The sequence below is a fragment of the Narcine bancroftii genome, chromosome 11 (genome assembly GCF_036971445.1).
Source record: "Narcine bancroftii isolate sNarBan1 chromosome 11, sNarBan1.hap1, whole genome shotgun sequence".
In the NCBI taxonomy this organism is placed as follows: domain Eukaryota; kingdom Metazoa; phylum Chordata; class Chondrichthyes; order Torpediniformes; family Narcinidae; genus Narcine; species Narcine bancroftii.
In genome coordinates, this window is record NC_091479.1 from 80,747,325 (window position 1) to 80,766,825 (window position 19,501).

General features: G+C 39.6%; 1 protein-coding gene across 3 annotated transcripts in view; it reads left to right on the forward strand.

Moving 5' to 3' along the window:
* Positions 1–12,648, forward strand: part of LOC138746011 (synapsin-3-like) — a 226,831-nt gene extending 214,183 nt beyond the window's left edge. For all 3 annotated transcript variants that reach the window (XM_069903681.1, XM_069903682.1, XM_069903683.1), the window contains 3 exons: positions 3,650–3,743; positions 4,460–4,766; positions 6,033–12,648. In XM_069903681.1, the coding sequence (XP_069759782.1) occupies positions 3,650–3,743; positions 4,460–4,766; positions 6,033–6,165 (534 nt within the window). In that variant the 3' untranslated portion in view covers positions 6,166–12,648. The remainder of the gene's footprint in view (positions 1–3,649; positions 3,744–4,459; positions 4,767–6,032) is intronic.
* Positions 12,649–19,501: the final 6,853 nt, after the last annotated feature.

A 19,501-nucleotide genomic window follows, 5' to 3' on the forward strand; every position in this document is an offset into this window, starting at 1 on the left:
AATTGAGTGGAAAAGTAAATTGTACCGATGATATGGGGAATTGGCAGAGAGGAGCAGATAGGTTGAGTGAGTGAGCAATGTCCTCCAATGTAGGACAATGTTAATAAATGTAAGTTCATCCATTTTGGAAGAAAAATTAGAAGAACAGATTTTTTACTTAAATGATGAAAGATTGCAGCATGCTGTTGTGCTGAGGGACTTGGGAGTTCTTGTGTGTGAATTTCAAATCGCGTTAGTTTGCAGATGCAGCAGGTAATCACAAAGCCAGATGGGATGCTGTCCTTCATTGGCAGAGGGATTGAATTTAAGAATAGGGAGGTTCTGCTGCTACTGTACAGGATGCTGGTAGGGCTGCATCTGGAGGATGACATGCCCTTCTAGTTTCTTTGCTTGAGAAAGGGTGTACTGGCTTTGGAGATGGTGCAGAGAAGGTTCAACAGGGGGTTAGATTATGAAGAGAGATTGAGTCGCCTGGGACTAGACGTTGTAATTTAGAAGAATGAGAAGGGATCTAATAAAAACATATGAAATTATGAAATGGATAGATGGCAGAGACTGGACAGTTGTGTCCACTGGTAGTTGAGACTAGAACTAGGTAACACCACCTCAAGATCAAGAGCAGGGGTGTCAAACTCAAATTCACGGAGGGCCAAAATTAAAAACTTGGACTAAGTCGAGGGCCGAACTAAATATTTATTGAAAATTTTCAACAACATCTGCATGTTTTCTCTTCTTTCAACATATGTAATGTTAAACTTTTTCTTATTAAGATAAATGTTTAATAATAGTTTTGGATAAACTCTTTCATTGTCATTGTCATTGGCCCATTTCCTTTGGAGTTATGAAACCGTGCACATGACGAGTCAATGAGGGATGATTAAAGCAGTGGTCTTCAAACTTTTTCTTTCCACCCACAGACCACCTTAAGCAATCCCTTACTAATCACAGAGCACCAATGGCACAAGGACGCGAGTGGAAAGAAAAAGCTTGAGAACTGTTGTATTGTGGTAACTCCACATCTGATTAGGTTAATTGTTAGGCAAGTGGTCAGAGAAGGACCCCCCCCCCCCCCACCCCAAGAAAGGCTTAAATCACAGGAACAAAATAAGCTTCCGTCTCACTGCTCCCAATCTTACACACAGTCCTGATGTGGAATGTGGGGTCGCAGCTCCACGTTCACCCGAGTTCAGGTGCTGTCTGTGTGGAGTTTGTACGCTCTCCCCTTGTCTTGGATCAACAGGTCGGTCGCCTGACGAAGGCACCCGAACCCCCCATTGAAACGCCGGCGTCCGGGGCGGTGGAGGAATTGGCTGAGAAGAGCGCGTTGCTCCCACCCCCCTCCCATGGTTGGAGAGGGATTAAACTGCGATCTCACGGCGCCGGGCTCGTCTCCAATAAAAGGAGCGGGAGGCAGGGTCCGCCGCGCACGGAGCGTGGGGGAAGGCATCGCCAACGAGACGTTCGGTCCGGCGTCGCCGCTGAAGCGCAGACCCAGCGAGGATGGTCCCCAACTCCAGCCGCGTCTGTGTGTCCTGGAGCCGGGCGGGCTGAGTGCGGCACTCCGATCCCCGGGATTCGGGACTCTGAGATCCCTCCACACCTCCGGCGTCTTCATTTTCACCTTCAGTGTGCATGCGCTATACTGGCGCGGCGGCCAGCGGGCCAACTCTAATATATATTTAATATGATCTTGCGGGCCAAATATAATTATATCGCGGGCCAAATTTGGCCCACGGGCCAGAGTTTGACATGTGTGATCTAGAGGAATAAATTTAGGACTGAGATGAGGATAAACTTCTTTTCCCAGAGAGTAGTGAATCTGCAGAATTTTCTGTCCAAAGAAGCAGTGAGGCTACCTTATTAAGGTATATTGAAAGGGCAAGTAGATGGAGCTGAGTCCATGGCCAAATCAGCCATGATCTTATAAAATAGTGGATCATGCTGAAATGGCCAGATGGTCTATTCAGTCTTCTGCTTCTCATACCCTGTATTCGGTTGTGATCAGGAACACAAGTCCTGTCTCATTTCTCAGCTCTCAATATAAAAGATGTCAAGGTTAGGTTTGATCCTTCTGACAACTCGGAGGATTCCAAGGAATCATTAAACTAGATTAGCTGGGCTAGTTCTGTTCTTTGGTCTTGTGAAGATGCCTCAAATCAATATCAATTTCTTGGAAGTGTTTTTACTGACTGTGATAGTACAGATTCTATCACTAATGTGTACATGTACAGATAGTAGTGTAGGATGACTGTGATTGGATGAGAGCGTAGCCACGCCTACTGGCAGGTCTTAAAGGGTTGCTCCTAGCCAGACCAGGTCATTCTGGACTGGTCGACCTACATGTGATACGCTCCAGTCTTCTAGTTAATAAAAGCCTTGGTTTGGATCAACAAGCCTTTGATTCTTTCGATGCGCTCTACACTGACAAATTTATATTTCCGTGTCCCTGAAATAAAAGAATCTGCAGGGTCACGAAGAGAAGGTGGAGTGGTGAGACTATCCTGGATATTCTTGCACAGAAACGTTCCAGACCTGATGGTCAAAGGGAACAAAGAGAAGGTGGGAGAGGCAACAGTCAAGGAGAGAACTGGACAGTCAATGTTTTTGAGACTGATAACTTTACCAAGGTTGCCTCTGTTTTGCTGTCCGTTTTCCTTATTCTGTGGAAATCTGAGGCATTTAATTTTAAATTGTTTTCTCAAATGTTGCTCCCATGACAGAACTCCACCCTTTAAAAACCCATCACCATGAACACATTAGCATTCGTGTGTTGTGCATCAGGGTTATGTTTGATTGCTTAATCTCCAATCTCCTCCCTCCCATCATCTCTCTCACATCTTCGAGGTGATAATATTGCGGCTAATATGTTTGTATCCTTTTGAAATGTAAATATCAGATCTTTTTGAAGGAAGAGTGCAATTACAAGGAAGTCCTGCAGCAAGTTAACAAGGCTTTAATGAGAGCACCCGCCACACTACAGACTTGTTATTTAAGGAAGAACTTTCTTGACTTGAGGGCATGCAGAAAATATCTGGATGGATTCCTAAGCTAAAAGGTGGTTTGCTGAGGGGGGGGGGGGGGTAAAATGAGTGAATGATCCTCTGGAGAGGAAAGATGATATTGTTGAAATGTATAGGAATCCGAGGGGGCTTGAGGGGATGCTCAGATAATATTACCTTGGAGCAGGGAACACACAAAAAAAGGGACAGCCATTGAGGTCTGACATGGAGAGGAATTCCTTCTGTCCGAGAGTTGTAAATCTTTGCTATTCCCAATCCCTTGAAGCAATGAATGTCAAGACATTAAGTATATTCTACCTGATTAAGGCCTGAAATGTTGGATACCATTTACTTCCTATAGATGCTGTGTGACCCACTGAGTTTCTCCCGAATATTTATGTATGCAACTCAACCTCAGCACCTGCAGATTCTCTTACTTAACTCTTGAGATTGAGATTTATACAGTGGGCTCTGTTTCATTATGTTTGAATCAAGGTTACAGGGCTCATGCTGAAAAATGGAGTTGAAATTGAGTTCACATCAGTCTTTAACTGACTTGGTTGTAACGCAGCTTCAACTGTCTTGCGGCCAAGTCCCAGTCCTACTTCTTGTACTCTTAATTTCACTTTAAATGTTTAAATCCTCAACAGGTCCAGGCTCCATCGACAAAAACACAGATGCATTCTCAACCAGGAAGCACTCCCCACTGGGGGCAGACAGCCCCAGCACGCCCACCACCTCAAGGTGGGTAATACCATGGGCAACTATTTAATGTTACTCTACATTAGAACAAGCAAACAAACTCTGTTTGCACATATTTTTTAAACAGTTAATAACAATGCGATCAAGAGAACTAATAAATAATTAGTACCATGAGTTGGACGAACTTTGTTTTTGGTGGGTGTTTAAGGGGAACACTTCTTGCTGAATCCACCATGTTTTGAGACTGCTTCCTATTGGATGTGAAACCAATGGGCTTTATTGCGTTAGTTTTGTCAGTTCATGAAAAGTAAACTGGTGAGAAACCTCCTCCAGTCTGCTGCGCTCAAGTTCCCAGTGCTAACCCTCAAGGTAGCAAAACCATGGGGCATTCATTGGCCTCTAAGCGTCCAAGGAATGAGGAGAAAGTACACTATCTCCTTGTTCTTGCTGAAATATTGGAGATTGATTGAAGCTGCTTTGAATTCTGTTGCCAAGGATTGATGTAATTAATAACTCTGCATATTCCTGGCATCTCTGGGCCTGATCTTGCTGCTTTTCTTCAATTATGTTTCTAATCCATTGATGAATTTTCTGCTTTATTTATTTGGAAATTCTAGCCAATGTGTTTCAAAATGCCAGAGAATGGTTTATTCCAGGTCACAGAAAAATGGAAATTCGTTTAAAGTAAATGTTGTGAAAAGTTTTAAGGGAAAGGAATGACATCACCACAAATTTACAGTCTTTTCTCTTCCATGAAGGAAGTCCACGACAACCGCAGAGCCCCCAGATACAACGGTCCAACACGGCGCCTCATCAAAGGCCTTCTCCAACAGGGCACCAAACCCAGAGTTCACAGTCTGCCACAAGCCAGCAGGAGAAATCACCAGGGTCAGGTTCTCCAAAGCAGATCAAATCTGCCGGGGCGTCTCCTAACCAATCGTCCAAGCCAGGAGCTTTTGTGGCCCTTCAGTCAAAGGTCCCCAGTCAGGGTCAGGTCCTTTCTCAGCCAGGATCTGGAGTAGCAGCACTACAGCAACAGAACGCAGCTCCACAGCCACTGCTCAAGTAAGTAATGTGAATTTTAAACATAGTATTCGGTTTTGTGGACTTACTGTTCATTTTCTTAGCTCGTGTACTTGCACATTTAAGTTACTACAGCTGCATGAATGGTGACAATGAGTTGCACAAGGACTATTTGTTTGTTGCTTGTACACTTCATCCATTGTTCAGAGCACTGAGATGCAGTACATCTTGAGTGGAAATGCAATTAAATGCTCTATTTCTTCACTCTGTGCCATACTGGTATCTTAATCACAGAATGCCTCCCTGTAGCTAAAAATAATCATTCCTATGATCTTCATTGGCATATCAGTCTAACAGAATTTCAGACACTGCAGAATGAATGCTCCAAAATAGGCTTACTTGGCACAGTGATAGGTCCCATTGTCTTTTATTGTGAGATGTATCAAGGTTTTCCTAGTCCCAATTGATATGGCATGGGCAGGTATGAAGTGAAACATTCTGTAACTTAGTGGCAGAGTGGAGATCCTAGAAGTTCAACTGGAGAACTTAAGCCACCCTTCCAACACTCCCCCCCCACCCCACACCCCACCACCAGCTCCCCCTCCCCCTCTCCTCACTTCAACTTGCTCCTGGGCTTTTCCTGCTACTGATTTTTCAAACTTGCAATAAATCTTGTCCCACTTCATGTGTGAATATGGCGTCATGGCTGGGAACAGATAGTAATTGTGGTTAAAAGGCAATATAACCATTCTATTGTGAACATTGTGCAGGAAGAATTAATACATTTGTCCTAACAGGTGAAATAATGCAATTAAATATACCAATGATTGAAGTTTTAGCAGTAGAGAAAACAATCTCAGAATAACAAATGAAACAATGGAATGTTTGCACCTGGTTCAAAGTAACTAGATAGCAAATCTTATATGGTCCATTAAAATTACTATCTTACTTCCTGTTACACAACTCTGCCACACAATGTAGATTTGTAACCTATATTCAAAGTCATGATGGCGCTCAGCTGGACCCCAAATATTACAATAAGAGTGAATATTGAGTTTTGAAAATCAAATCGATGGGAGAGAGAATCATATGTCAGAGTAGACTGAACTTTTTTTTATACCTAATGGTAATAAAATTGATCTGGAAGTGTGAAGTTGGCTAAAATGAGATGATTTGTGTTGATGAACACATAGTTAAGAGTATGATATTTTAAATGGGAATTATTTATAATGTTCAGAAGCTCTTTTTGCATTAATTGTATGGCTGCTATTGTGCTTTAACACAACCCTGTGCCCATTTAATTTCTAGCAAATCACAATCTCTGACAAACAGCTTCCGTGTTTCTGAGACCCCTCAGCATGCTGGTACCAACGAAGACGAAGCAAAGGCAGAGACCATTCGAAACCTGAGGAAATCCTTTGCAAGCCTCTTTTCTGATTAACTCGAATGTTTTCATTTCTCAGATGATGGAATAGATAAGTAAAGCTGGGGAAATGCTGATTTGAAAGTTTCAGGGGAAATAGGGATGGAAACATCCTTAGATTGTTCAGAGGGTGTTTTGTTTCAGTCTGTGGATAAAAGGCTGTAAAATGAGGTATAGTTTTCTAACTAGGTTGAGGCAAAATTCCTGGACGTGCAGGTGTAACTGTGTGTGGTGTGAATTATGTGCACTTTAGCTCTCAATGCAGTTGTTGAGTGTCATGTGGAATGCTGTTACCCTTCGGAGAATCACCATTTATTTGGAATAAAAAATGTATATAAGATTGCCTGATAATCAATCCGCAATAACTAAACTGCTGCAGCTACCCATCTATTTAAACTTCTTCCATCTTCTCAAACATTTCAGTTCTGTGCTGAATTTGAAACCCCTTCTATAAGCACTAGTTTCATTTCTTTTCCTTCAGTCCATATTCAACTTCTGGATCTTTTATTACTTTTCCTACATGGCTTTGATAATTTTGCTGAGAGTACAATTGATTTAAAGGAAAAATAGGTGATCACTGTCACAGATTAGCTTTGATCTCTTGTGTCATTTTTTAATTAATAAATATCAGAAGAACTTCTCCAGATTGCAGAGCAGAGATAAATACACTGGACAACAGGTTTTTTTTCCAAAAGATTTTCTTCTTAGGGGGGGAAAAAAAATGGGGATTGCGATAGATTCAAGCTGAACACAAAGATAATTTCAGATTTTCTGTAACATATACGAAGTTGGAAAAACATGAACTTTTATTGAATTTAGCATGTTTAATCGCCTAAAGATGCTGACACATTGCGTTAGTTCTGATATAAAAATGGTTTGCCTTTGTACTCAGCATCTATTACCTCTCGTGTCAGTGTCCAACATTGATGGATTCCAGTTGCCCTGATCCCACTTTTCCATAGTCACAATGTCCTGGTGAAACCTTTCACCATGTTCATCACTGACTGCATCAAGATCAGAATGGAAGAATTCCAAGTGCGAATGCAGAAAATGAATTTTCAGTGACATGTGGCACTTCATGGCTTTGTGTGCTTGAAGCAGACTTAAAATATGATAGAAAATCACAAGAATAGATTATATCCAAAAGTGGAACATGATAAAAAAAATTAAGGTGATTTTTGTGATCAACAACCCAAAATCCATAAAATATACCTAAAAGTGTTCAGGAAGCAAAATCTTCATTGTCTAAGTGTTAACAAGCATGGCAGAAATTCATCACTATCCCATCTCCCTTGATGTGATAAACTCGACAGATCCTTGGTAGATTCTCCCATATTCAACTAGTAATTCCCCATGGAGGTCCATTCTCCATTGAACGACAGATAATCGCTATCCTTATTTCATTTTACCAAGTCACACCATCTGGAGTAATTAAAGTAAATGATAACACTAGTGGTAATGCAGCTTTGCCAATATTGTCCTTATTGTAAAATAATAAGCCTGAAATCAATGGTAATCTGAGTTGGCTTACTTTAACTTGAAAGGGAATCTTAAAGCTAAGGTTTCCATGTATCTCGTAAGGCATGAGAAAATATTGCAAATGGAAAAAAAAATCTCTGGATGCTGGAAGTCTAAAAACATGTAGCAGGTCAGACAGTGTCTGTGGAAAAAGAAACTGAGGTTATGTTTCAGGTCGAAGTCCATTGTCGGAGAGCATCTTGGATCTGAAACATTAACTCTGTTTCTTATTCCACCGATGCTGCCTGGCCTGTGCTGTGCTTTTCCCATTTCCTGTGATTAAATATTGATGCAATTTTAACCAGATCAGAGAGGACAAAAATAATAAAGGATTTTGATTGGAATTATTATTGTACGATTGTTACTGAAAGGAATGAGGCATAACAGATCTTGTTGTGCAGTAACTTATTATAGCATAGAATGCATAATTAATAGATAGATCAACTGAATCCCTTAAAGCCAAATTGGATAACTATTTGAAGCCAAAAGACATGCTTATCATGGTGAGAAATCAGGGCAATGTGTTTTTTTAAATTGTTCCACAGAAAACTAATCAAAGTACATTAGTATGATGCTGAAGTCTTCTTTGATTCATGCAGATATATAGCTTCTTTTAACTGTGAATTTCTTTCATGTACAAGAAGTACATCAGATCTAGTGGATTCAATCATGAATTTGGTTTTGAAGATTTGTTATGTAACACAATAAACGTCTGACAGCATTTCTGGAGTATAAATTTGGTGATGGTGAAAAACAGACTACATCAAATTCATTAACTAATGAGCCTAGAACACAAATCACTACAAGATTAGATGGTATGTATTGTGTCAGATAATTAACTAAGGCTACAAAACAGCAAATTTTGAAGTTTATCAGTTAGATCTTTAAAAGAAAAACCTACCATAATTATGTGTAAAATGCAATGGGCTAGTATTCCTTTCCTTTCTCCCAGACCACATAACAGCAATAAGGCAAAAAAAAAGTAACTTTATACATGATATGTATTTCAAAAGGATAATGGCAGCTTCTCAATGGCAACAACAAGAGAAACCAAAACTGCAAAATGTTTTTGGTAGTTCATCACATGGGATGGTTGTTGTAGACCCCATAAATTATAACAGAACATAAATGATCAATGTTGTATTGTTTTATCACCTTGGTGAGATTTATGTCCTGTAATAGTTACAAAGCCATAGACATAAACCCATTTTGAAAAACATCTCTCATTTTGAGGAGCGTGTGCATATAAACCAGTGGTTCTCAACCTTTTCCACTCACATACCACTTTTAAGTAATCCCTATGCCATCAGAGCTCTGTGATTAGTAAAGGATTGCTTAAGGTGGTATGTGAGTGGGAAGGGTAGGTTGAGAACCACTGCTCTAGACCCAATTGTTTCTGAAATATTTTGAGAAAAATTGTCATTGGTCCATTTCCTTTGGAGTTATGAAACTGTGCACATAACGAGTCAATTAGGTACGATTAAAACAGTGGTTTTCAACCTTTTTCTTTCCACCCATGTACTCCTTAAGCAATCCCTTACTAATAACAGAGCATCTATGGCATAGGGAATACTTAAAGTGGTATGTGAGTGGAAAGAAAAAGGTTGATAACCACTGGTGTAGGATAAGTGGAAATGAGAAACTAGACATCATGAAAGGAGGGTGAAACATTTTTTTGCTGGATTATCTGAATGCTGTAAACATTTTGATTGGGCTGAACCAACATTACTAAACATTAGTAACATTACTAAACCTTGGGGTTTCCCCATGGTTTGGAGCTAGGACTCTTGTTTCAAATTGTCATGAACTAAATTCAGACAATGCAAACTAATCAAGTCTGAAGGTGATATCACACTACGAAGGTCAGTAAAATTAACATAGGTGAAATATAAAATGAATTCAAAGAAGCACGAAGTTTTGCACATCTGAAAGAGGATTTGATGATGTACAGTCCTCCATCAACTGTATTGAAACGGCGAAGCTTGGTATCTTAGTTAACTTGACTTTCAATACATTTATTCAAACCTGTCAACGGGTATGTAAAAGTATGTAGTCAAAATGGTAGGAAACAAATTTGAGGAGACAATGTCAAAGTTTGTAATTTCTGGTCAGAATGCTTGTTGAATGGCCCATGTATTTCTGATCACCAATAAAAATAAGACACTTCAAATTGCTCCTCATATTGATTCATGAGGAAAGTCTAAAGAAGCAGGTAATGGAAGTACTGAGGTGATCTTGTAGAAAATAGCTGAGAAGCTGAATAAGGTAATCCTGAAATGTGTAAATTGATGTGCAGGTGGAATTGGAGGCAATAGGTCAAACTAAATAAAGATTTTAGGATTGAAATTAAGAAATTCCTCCACGTAAAGAGTGATCAAAGCCTAGGATAGGTTTCTAAATATAATATGAGTAGAACTATGGATGAGAAACATGGATGCACCAGGCTTCATTAATCAAGAAAAATAGTAGATGATCTACTACAGAAGCAAATAAATGCATAAAAAAAACTAAGCATTAGATATAAAACAAATATTTTTTCAACTTCAAGATCAGGAAAACTATTTTCACTTTTTTATTTTGCTACCTCTATATGAATCAAATAAGACCTGGTGCATAATTTTAAAAAAAAATTAGTTGATACTCAATTTAAAATAAGATACATTAAATAGTAAAATTTGTAAATCCTGCATATGTAATCAAGATAATGGGAATCTACGGAGAGCAGAAATCAAGAATCATCAATTTAGTTCAAGACGTGATTCAAATGAGCAGGAGGATATTTGCAGTGAGTTCAAGTAAATAGGATTCTCTTAACTATTTAATACCCCAAAGTGCTGGTGGAACTTAACAGATCTTGCAACCTCTGTAAGAGGAAAAGATATATAACCATGGGCTCTACCTTGACAAAGGGCTCAGACTTGAAATGTTGGTTATATTATCTTTGCCTCCCATGGATCTCGTGGGACTTGCTGAGTTTCTCCAGCATTTTTGTGTATCAACTACAACACAGCATCTGCAGACTTCCTTGTTTCACTGTTTTTTCTTACTATTTGTCATTTATAATTGTTGCATGACTAACAAATCCTCTAACAATGTCCAGCTGCCAGAGGATCATCTGAAATGTTTACTTTCTATTCTTTTTTGTAAACGTACTTCATAATAACCTTGTCTTCCTCCAAACTTATTAATAGAAAATCAGTAGTGGTTTAGTGAGCCAAATCTGCACGATTGTCTTACGAAGAGCTGGCTGTTGCTTTTGTGATGCATTGCTTATGTTAAATTGTTTTCCATTATTTTTTGAAAGCCATATTTATTGGACTTCAGCATCTCAAAGTAAATGTTAGTTTCCCATGTGTGAGCCTAAAGTGCTATTATTTGCAGCTGTTTGATCAAGAAGCCCTTTAACATTTGGGTTGGAACATCATGTACCTTCCACATCCAGGACCCAAGGGTTAATTAAAGAGAATATATTGCTTATCCACACTGGGTTCACTGGAGGAAACACAACCTAGTGGAACCACATTCCTGTAAAGTGCCACTTCCCCGGGATTTAAGACTCATCCCTAGAAATATTGCTGGAGGCGACCCCAGGAGAAAAGCCGCATAAAAAGTGGGGGAAAGAATGCCATTTTTTTTGAACACTTTCATTTTCCAGTATTAGGACATTAAACATGGGGGAAATGAATGCATTTGACAGACAAGAATCATCCAATTGGTTAATGAGAACAATTTTCTCTCCAGTTTGTGAAAGCAAAGGATGGGCAGAGTGAACACCCAATAGTAGGATTGTAGGGGTGGGCAGCTGGCAACTCCAGTCATGTGATGAGAAATTTGGAAACCTATATTCAAGTTGAAGTCGCCAGCTCAGGTGATGAGGGTAAATTAGTATCACCCTTCTGTACTGATTAGCTCTCACTTTCTGATAATTATTTAAACAATCACTTTCTTTTGTTTCACTCTATCACAATCAATTTTTTGAGATTCCCTACCTCATACATCATTAACGCAGTTGTAATAGCTAGCAATTTGCTCCTGGGTTCTTCCTTTCTAAAGTTAACTCTTCCTGTGGAGATGTGGCTGAGATCTGGATGTTTGAAGAGGAGGCCAGGTGCTTACGATGATATCATAATTTTTCTGCTAGTACAGAACAACTCCTGATTACCTGAAATCCTAAATTTTTTGGACCTGGAAGTGACATCCATTGATGGCTCCATAATTTTTCTCAGATAATTGAGGGTTTCAGAAAAATCGGAAATCCTCATTTATCTGAAAAATTTTGAAGCCGAAATGACGCCATTTCGCCTCCGGTAAATGAGGATATCCGAAACAAACAGGATTTATTTCTTTTGGAGCCAAACTGATGTCACAGGTTTGAAAAACATTTTGGAGAAACCTCTGAGTAGAATTTTGAGTTTTTGGTGTTGGATTTATCTTATTTTGTTCAGGTTGTTTTTTTTTTTGATGAGAATTGAACATTATTTCATGCTTAAAAAACCTTCCCTTCTTGTTTGTTGTTTAAACACTGTTACAAGTGATTTGCTGTTGCTACTGGGCTGTTTTAAAAAAAAAGATCAGTTATCTGAAAATAGCATTTATCCGGTCCTGACCATTTTGGGTAATCGGAGTTGTACTGTATATTTTAGGTTTGGGTTCTATTGCAGCATTAAGACTAATGCAAATTTAACGCTAAGTTTATGTGCAAGAATTCTAATTTGTTGTGTGCTCCAGGACCCATGCCAAAAATTTAAATGTACTGACTCTTAGTTACCCTCTTATCACTCCATTCTAGATGGTATTGAAATGTAAATGCAGATTTACATTTTTGTGTTATATTCTTGTCAAATTTCTACAAACTATTTAGTGATGAAGCTGTAATTTATTTCTTGTGATGAGGAAGAATGTTGTAAGTGACCTCCATGTTGTAGTGAAATAAATTCGGCGTAATGGTTTCTTTTTGAAATAAAGTTGATCTTTTGTGCTCTGCATAGTCATATTCTTAGGTGTGTATTTTCTCCAACCAATGATGTCATAATTTTACAGCATGGAAACAGGCCCTTCAGCCCAACATGTCTATCTCAGCTCGTCTGATATGTATGATTTTTGATGTATGATTCTCAACTGCATTTCTATGGGGGAAGTATCCAAGTATATATTGCCAAAGTACATTGGTTTAGATGGCATCAGTAGGCTTCTGATTGTAGGGGTAGAGCCATGTCTTAAGTTGTCTTCATATGTTGTTTCAGATTCAGATTCTTTGTCAGAGTATGTACATGACATCACATACAACTCTAAGATTCTATTTCCTGTGGAAAAGGCAGAATTACCACCCTTTGGCAGTGCCAAAAAAAACTGTACTCAATGTACATATTTAAGAAAATAAAGTAAACAAACTGCAATACAGAGAGGAAATAAATCAATAAAGTGTAAAAGCAATAGTCCTTAAATGAGCCTGATTCAGTTTGTTGTGGAGTCTGATGGTGGAGGGGTAGCAGCTGTTCCTGAACCTGGTGGCGTGAGTCTTGTGGAACCTATACCTCTTTCCTCGTGGTAGTAGTGAGAGCAGTCTGGGTGCTGGGTGATGTGGATCCTTGAATGATTGCTGCAGCTCTCCGATGGCGGCGTGCCCTGTAGATGTTGTCCATGTTTTTGCCTAGGCTGTGTCCACTACCTTTTGCAGAGCTTTACACTCAGGAGTATTGGTGTCCCCATACCAGACCATGATGCAGCCAGTCAGCAAATTTTCTACCACATTTTTGTAGAAATTTGCAAGAGTTTCCTCCCTGCCCCCATTGCTGCCCCTTTATTTTACAAGTAATCCAGAGCTAACCCTCGGCATTGCTTAGTCTGGTTTGAAATCACATGGTTTTTCTTGCCATTTAAGTTTATAAAATAAGAAAATCATAGAATTTATGAGAACTTTGCCAATGAAAGAAAACAAATAAAGGCCTTGACATTGTTGAACCCAGAAGTAAAGCTACTTCTCCCCTGTTGGTCTTACGAATATGAAATAGATCAATGTTGTTGGGGCATTAGTGTTCTCTTGGGTGGCATGGTTAGGATAGTGATTAGTGCGTTTGTACATTCTCCCTGTGTTTGCATGGGTTGCCTCCAAGTGCTCCGGTTTCCTCCCACCCTTCAAAAATGTACTTTTTTGTAGGCTAATTGGGGTATTTTGGCAATGTGGGCCAGAAGGGCTTGTTAGGAGTCTAGAGGACCCCAAAACCCAGCAGCAATAGATATTCACCAAGACATGAAAACAGAATCACACTTTAACTTGTCACTATTAACTTAACCCCCTTCTAATTCTGGGACAGCACAAGTGTTCCTGATGGCTGCACCTGCATCCAGCTGCAGCTTCTTACAGGTTGTGTACGGAAAATGGAGCTAGATAACCTCTGGATCATTTGAGAGGCAAAGGGGTGATAGACGGAAGCTATAAGGACACAGTCACACCTAAGAGGCAAGAGGCAGGTAACTGGATGACTGTTAGGAGATGGATGGGGTATAGGCAGCCAGTGCAGAACATCCCTGTGGCTATTCCCCTCATCAACAAGTATACCCCTTTGCTGGGAGGGTGGGGGGGGGGTATGACTTATCAGGGCAAGGCAGCAGCTGGACCAATAGCACTGTGGTTGGCTCTGAGCCTCAGAAGGGAAGGGTGAAGTCAGGAAGAGCAATAGTCATAGGGGACTCGATAGTCAGGGGAGCAGATAGGAGATTCCAGAATAGAATGTTGCTCGGGTCCAGGATAGCTCAGAGTGGGTACAGAATATTTTTAAAGGGGAGATGAGCAGCCAGAGGTCATGGTACATACTGGTACCAATGACAAAGGCAAGAGTAGGGTAGAGGTCCTGCAAAGTAAGTTTAGGGAGTTAAGAGGTTGAAGAGCAGGACCTCCAAGGTAGTAATCTCTGTATTGCTCTCAGTGCCACAAGCTAGAGAGGGTCAGAACAGGAAGATAGCACAGACAAATGGTGGTGGAGGGCATAACTCCATTCAGCGAGCTTGTCTCTCTCTCCTGTACACTTCCTCATTGTTGTTTATGATTCTGCTGACAACTGTCCTTGGTAAATGTGTACATAGCATTGGGATTGTGCCTGGGTGTGCAGTGAGTAGAGCAGTGGGCTAAGCACGCATTCTTGTGGTACAGCTTTGTTGATGATCAGTGAGGAGGAGACGTGGTTTCCAATTTGCACTGACTAGTTGTGGCCATCATTGATGTCTCACTGGAGAGGTTGGGGTATCTGTTGGAAAAGAATAATATTAAATCATTAGAAATTGCCAGAGGATATAAAATCACTGTGGGTTGAGTTAAGAAGACTGTTGGCAGTTACATACAGACCTCTAAACAATAACCAGGATGTGGACAACAAATTCCAAAAGCAAATTGAAAAGGTATGACAGAAGGGTAATGTTATGGTAGTCATGGGGGCGGGGGGGGGGGGGGGATTTTAACCTGCAATTAGATTGGGAAAACTAGGTTGGGACTGGATCTTAAGAGAGGGAGAGAGAGAATTTGTAGAATGCCTAAGAGATGGCTTTGAAGGAAAGCTTGTGGCAGAGTCAACCAGGGCAATAGCAATTCTGGATACAGTATTGTGTGATGAACCAGAGTTAATAAGGGAGCTGAAGGTAAGGGAACCCTTGGGGGTTTTGTGATCAGAATTCATCTTGTTGTTCGAGGGAGAAACTAAAATCAGAGGTGTCAGTATACCAGTGGAATAAAGGGGACAGACAGAGGTACGAGAGAGGAGCTGGCAAAAGTTCATTGGAAAGGCGCACTGGCAGGGAGGATGGAGTTTTTATGAGAAATAAGGAAAGTGCAGGGCATGCATATTCCAAAAAAAAAGAATATTTGAATGTAAAAATGACACAACTGTGGCTGACAAAAGAAGACAAAACCAAAGTAAAGGCAAAAGAGAGGGCAAAGAAGGAAGCAAAAATTAATGAGAAGACAGAGAATTGGGAAGTTTTTAAATGCATATAGAAGGTAACGAAGAAGGTCATTAGGAAGGAAAAGATGAACTTTGAAAGGGCTATCAAATATCAAAAAGTGTGAAAAAAAAAGTATGCTAAAATAATTTTTAAGTATATTAAAAGTGAAAAAAAAGCCAAGAGTAGGTGTACGACGATAGAAAATGACACTGGATAAATTTTAATGGGAGCCAGAAAATTGCAGAGGAACTGAATAAGTATTTTACATCACTCTTCACTGTGGAAGACATTAGCAGTATTTTGAACTTTCAAGGGTGTCAGGGAAGACAGGTGAGTGCAGTCATGATGAACAGAGAGAAGGTTCTTGGGGAAGCTGAAAGTGTAAGAATAGATAAGTCTTCTGTACCAGATGGAATGTACCATTGGGTTTTGAATAAAGTCGCTATGGAGACATTAGTAATGATCTTCCAAGCATTAACAGATTATGACATGGTTCTGGAGGACTGGAAAATTGCAGTGGACATTGCTGTTTAAAAAGAGAGGGAGGCAGCAGGAGAAAGGAAATGATAGATCTGTTAGCCTAACATTGGTGGTTGGGAAGTTGTTAGAGTTGATTGTCAAGGAGTAACTGGAGGTGTGTGACAAAATAAGCCAAGCATGGGTTCCTTTAGTGAAAATCATGCCTGACAAACTTCCTGCAATTTCTATGGAAACCACAAGCAAGTAGGCAAAGGACATGCAGCGGATCTTGTACATTTGGACTTTCAAAAGGCCTTTGACAAGTTATCGCACATGAAGCTGCTTCAGAAAATGAGAGCCCATGGAATTACAGGAAAAAATACTAGCATGGGTAGAGCATTGGCTGGTCGGTGGGAAACAGAGAGTGGAAATAAAGGGATCGTAGTCTGGTTGGCTGCTAGTTATGGAAGTGTACCGCAGGGCTCGCTTTTTACATTGTATGTTAATAATTTGGATTGCAGAATAAATGGCTTTGTGACTAACTGCAGATGATACAAAGATAGGTGAAGGAGCAGGTAGTGAATAGGAAACGGAGAGGCTGCAGAGAGACTTGGATAGATCAGGGGAATGGGGAAAGAAATGGCAAATGTAATACAATGTTGGAAAGTGCACTTTGTTAGAAGGAATAAAAGGGCAGACTATTATTTGGTTGGGGAAAAAATGTAACATTTGGAGGTGCAAAGGGACTTGGTCCTCATGCAGGATACCCTAAAGCAGATGGTTCTCCACCTTTTTTCTCCCTCAAATACCACCTTAAATAATCACTTACAAACCACAGAGCACTTCTGGTTAGTAATTACTTAAGGTGGTATGTGAGTGGAATGAAAAGTTGAGAACCACTGTCCTAAAGGTTAACCTCAAGGATGTGTCAGTAGTAAAGAAGGTGAATGCAATGCTGGCATTCATATCTTGAAGAATAGGATATAAGAGCAGGGATGTAATGTTGATGCTTGTTAAGGAACTTGTGAGGACTCAGTTGGAGCACAGGGTACAGTTTTGGGCTCCTTATTTAAGAAGATGTGCTGGCATTGGAGAGGGTTCAGACAAGATTTATGATTCCTTGAATGGAGGGATTAGGATATGAGGAACCTTTGATGGCTCTTGCACTGTACTCGGAGTTCAGAAGAATGAGGGGAGACCTCATAGAAGCATTTCAAATGTTGAAAGGTCAGAACAGAGTAGATATTGACAAAGTTGTTTCGCCAAGGGCAAGAGGGCATAAATTCAGGATTGAAGCACGCGCATTGAAAATGGATGCGGAGGAATCTATTTTAGTCAGAGTTGGAAATCTCTGGAATTTGTTGCCACGGGCAACGGCGGAGGTCTATTTAAAGCAGAGATTGATAGCTATCTGAATAGTCAGGGTATCAAAGGTTATGGGGAGAAGGCAGGAAAGTGGGGCTGAGTGTGAGAATGGATCAGTTCTGATGGAATGGCAGAGTGGACTCAAATAGGCTGAATGGCCTGATTCTGCTCTTATGGTTTTATTACTAGAGGCTAAAATCTACTGTTACACCAGCAAATACAAACTCTTGTTTTTAGAAGTTTTGAATGCTTAAATAGAATTATTTTGAAGTGTATGAGGTTTGGATTGAACTAATTTTTTTGAATGGATATTGCTTTCAACACACTTTCAAAGTGATGTTGGCAGAGAGACGTTCAAATGCCATAGTGCAATGTGCATCCAGAATGAAAAAGAATGGAGGTAAATCAATAATTAAGGTTAGGTATCACTATCTTTAAATGTTTAATTGTTGCAGATTTTAAATGAAGAGTAAGGTTTTCTTGCTTCCACGTATTTCTTTGAGGTCCTGGAAGGAAGGAGATAATGATTGTCTCCAATAAATGAGGACATAGAATGGAAAGAGGAAAATGCAGAGGAAACATTACCATGGAATGAAAATAAGATGTAATGGAGAGGCTCAAAGTGGGGTAAGAGAGCAATGCCCTTTAAACACAAGATTTATCTCAGAGGATATTCCACGGTAAGCTGGCATAAAAACTTGTCCAGGCAGATGTTAACTTTGAATAAAACACATATTCTTGAAAGAATCAGGTTTAAAAAAATTTGAGTGATGCATAATATGTAATACAAAATCTAGGAGGCAATTTTAATAATTGGGGAAGTTAGATGAAGAGTTCAAAAAAAAAGATAATGTTAAGATATGGCTGAAAAAGGATGCCATGAAAGTTATCATGAATAACCACTGGTTGCTCAAAGAAAGAAAATGGATGAATCAGATGAAAAGGAAAAAAGTTGCTTTTCCCTCTAATGCCACTGAGGGGATATATTTATTTATTATTTCATGGTTTTGGTTCTTTGGAAGATTTTTACATGGTTTGTTTTTGTCTTGACATCAAAGCAGAACTAGTCTGACCCATGAACTAAGAGACATTTGGTTAGAGATAAAATCCAAAGTGTTCATGTGGATTAAATTCAATCTCTGTTGGTGATGAAACTCAATCATGAAGTTGTGTTTAAGGGATTTTAGGAAAGAAACAAAAATTTTAATAGTGAAGTCTTTTCAACTCCATTAATGGGCTAACTCCAAAACCAAGCAGATCAAGGTGACTCCAAAAAGTCTCTAGACCAGATTTACAGTTGTTGTTTGAGATGTATTTTACTTGAAAAACTGGATTATATCTTTGAGTATGTATGTATGTATGTGTGTGTTTGTACATACAATGATCCTGATCTGATAGGAGAATACTATGGGCTGGAATTCTGCACCAACAGTTTAAAAGTTGAGCAGGTAAATACTTTATGTTCTGTCAAGGAAACAAATTACTAATTCCCTTTGTGAAAATATTAATGAATATGGTTTAAATTGCAACCAAAAAAAACTTAAATGACAGAAATAAATTTAATATTCTTATTTACTTATATGAAAGAATTAAAATTTACCCAGCTGCTGTTATGAGAGCTCATGGAATTATAGGAAGGGTACTAACATGGGTAGGGCATTGGTTAATACGCAGGAAACAGTGAATGGGAACCCTTCAGGTCAGTTGCCTGTTACCAGTGGTGTATGGCAGGGGTCAGCGTTGGGACTGCTTCTTTTTACATTGTAGAGTATATAAATTATTTGGATAATGGAATAGATAGCTTTGCAGCTAAATTTGCAGATGACATCAAAATAGGTGGTGGTGCTGAGGACATGGAAAGCCTGCAGAGACTTGGATAGATTACGAGAAAGAGCAAAGAGATGGCAGATGAAATACAATGTTGGGAAGAGTCGTGCACTTTGGGAGAAGAAATAGATGGGCAGACTATTATTTAGATGGGGAGAAAATTCAGAGGTGCAAAGGTTAACCTCCAGTGAAGTGAATGCAATGTTGGGATTCATTTCTAGAGGAACAGCATACAAGAGCAGGGATGAAA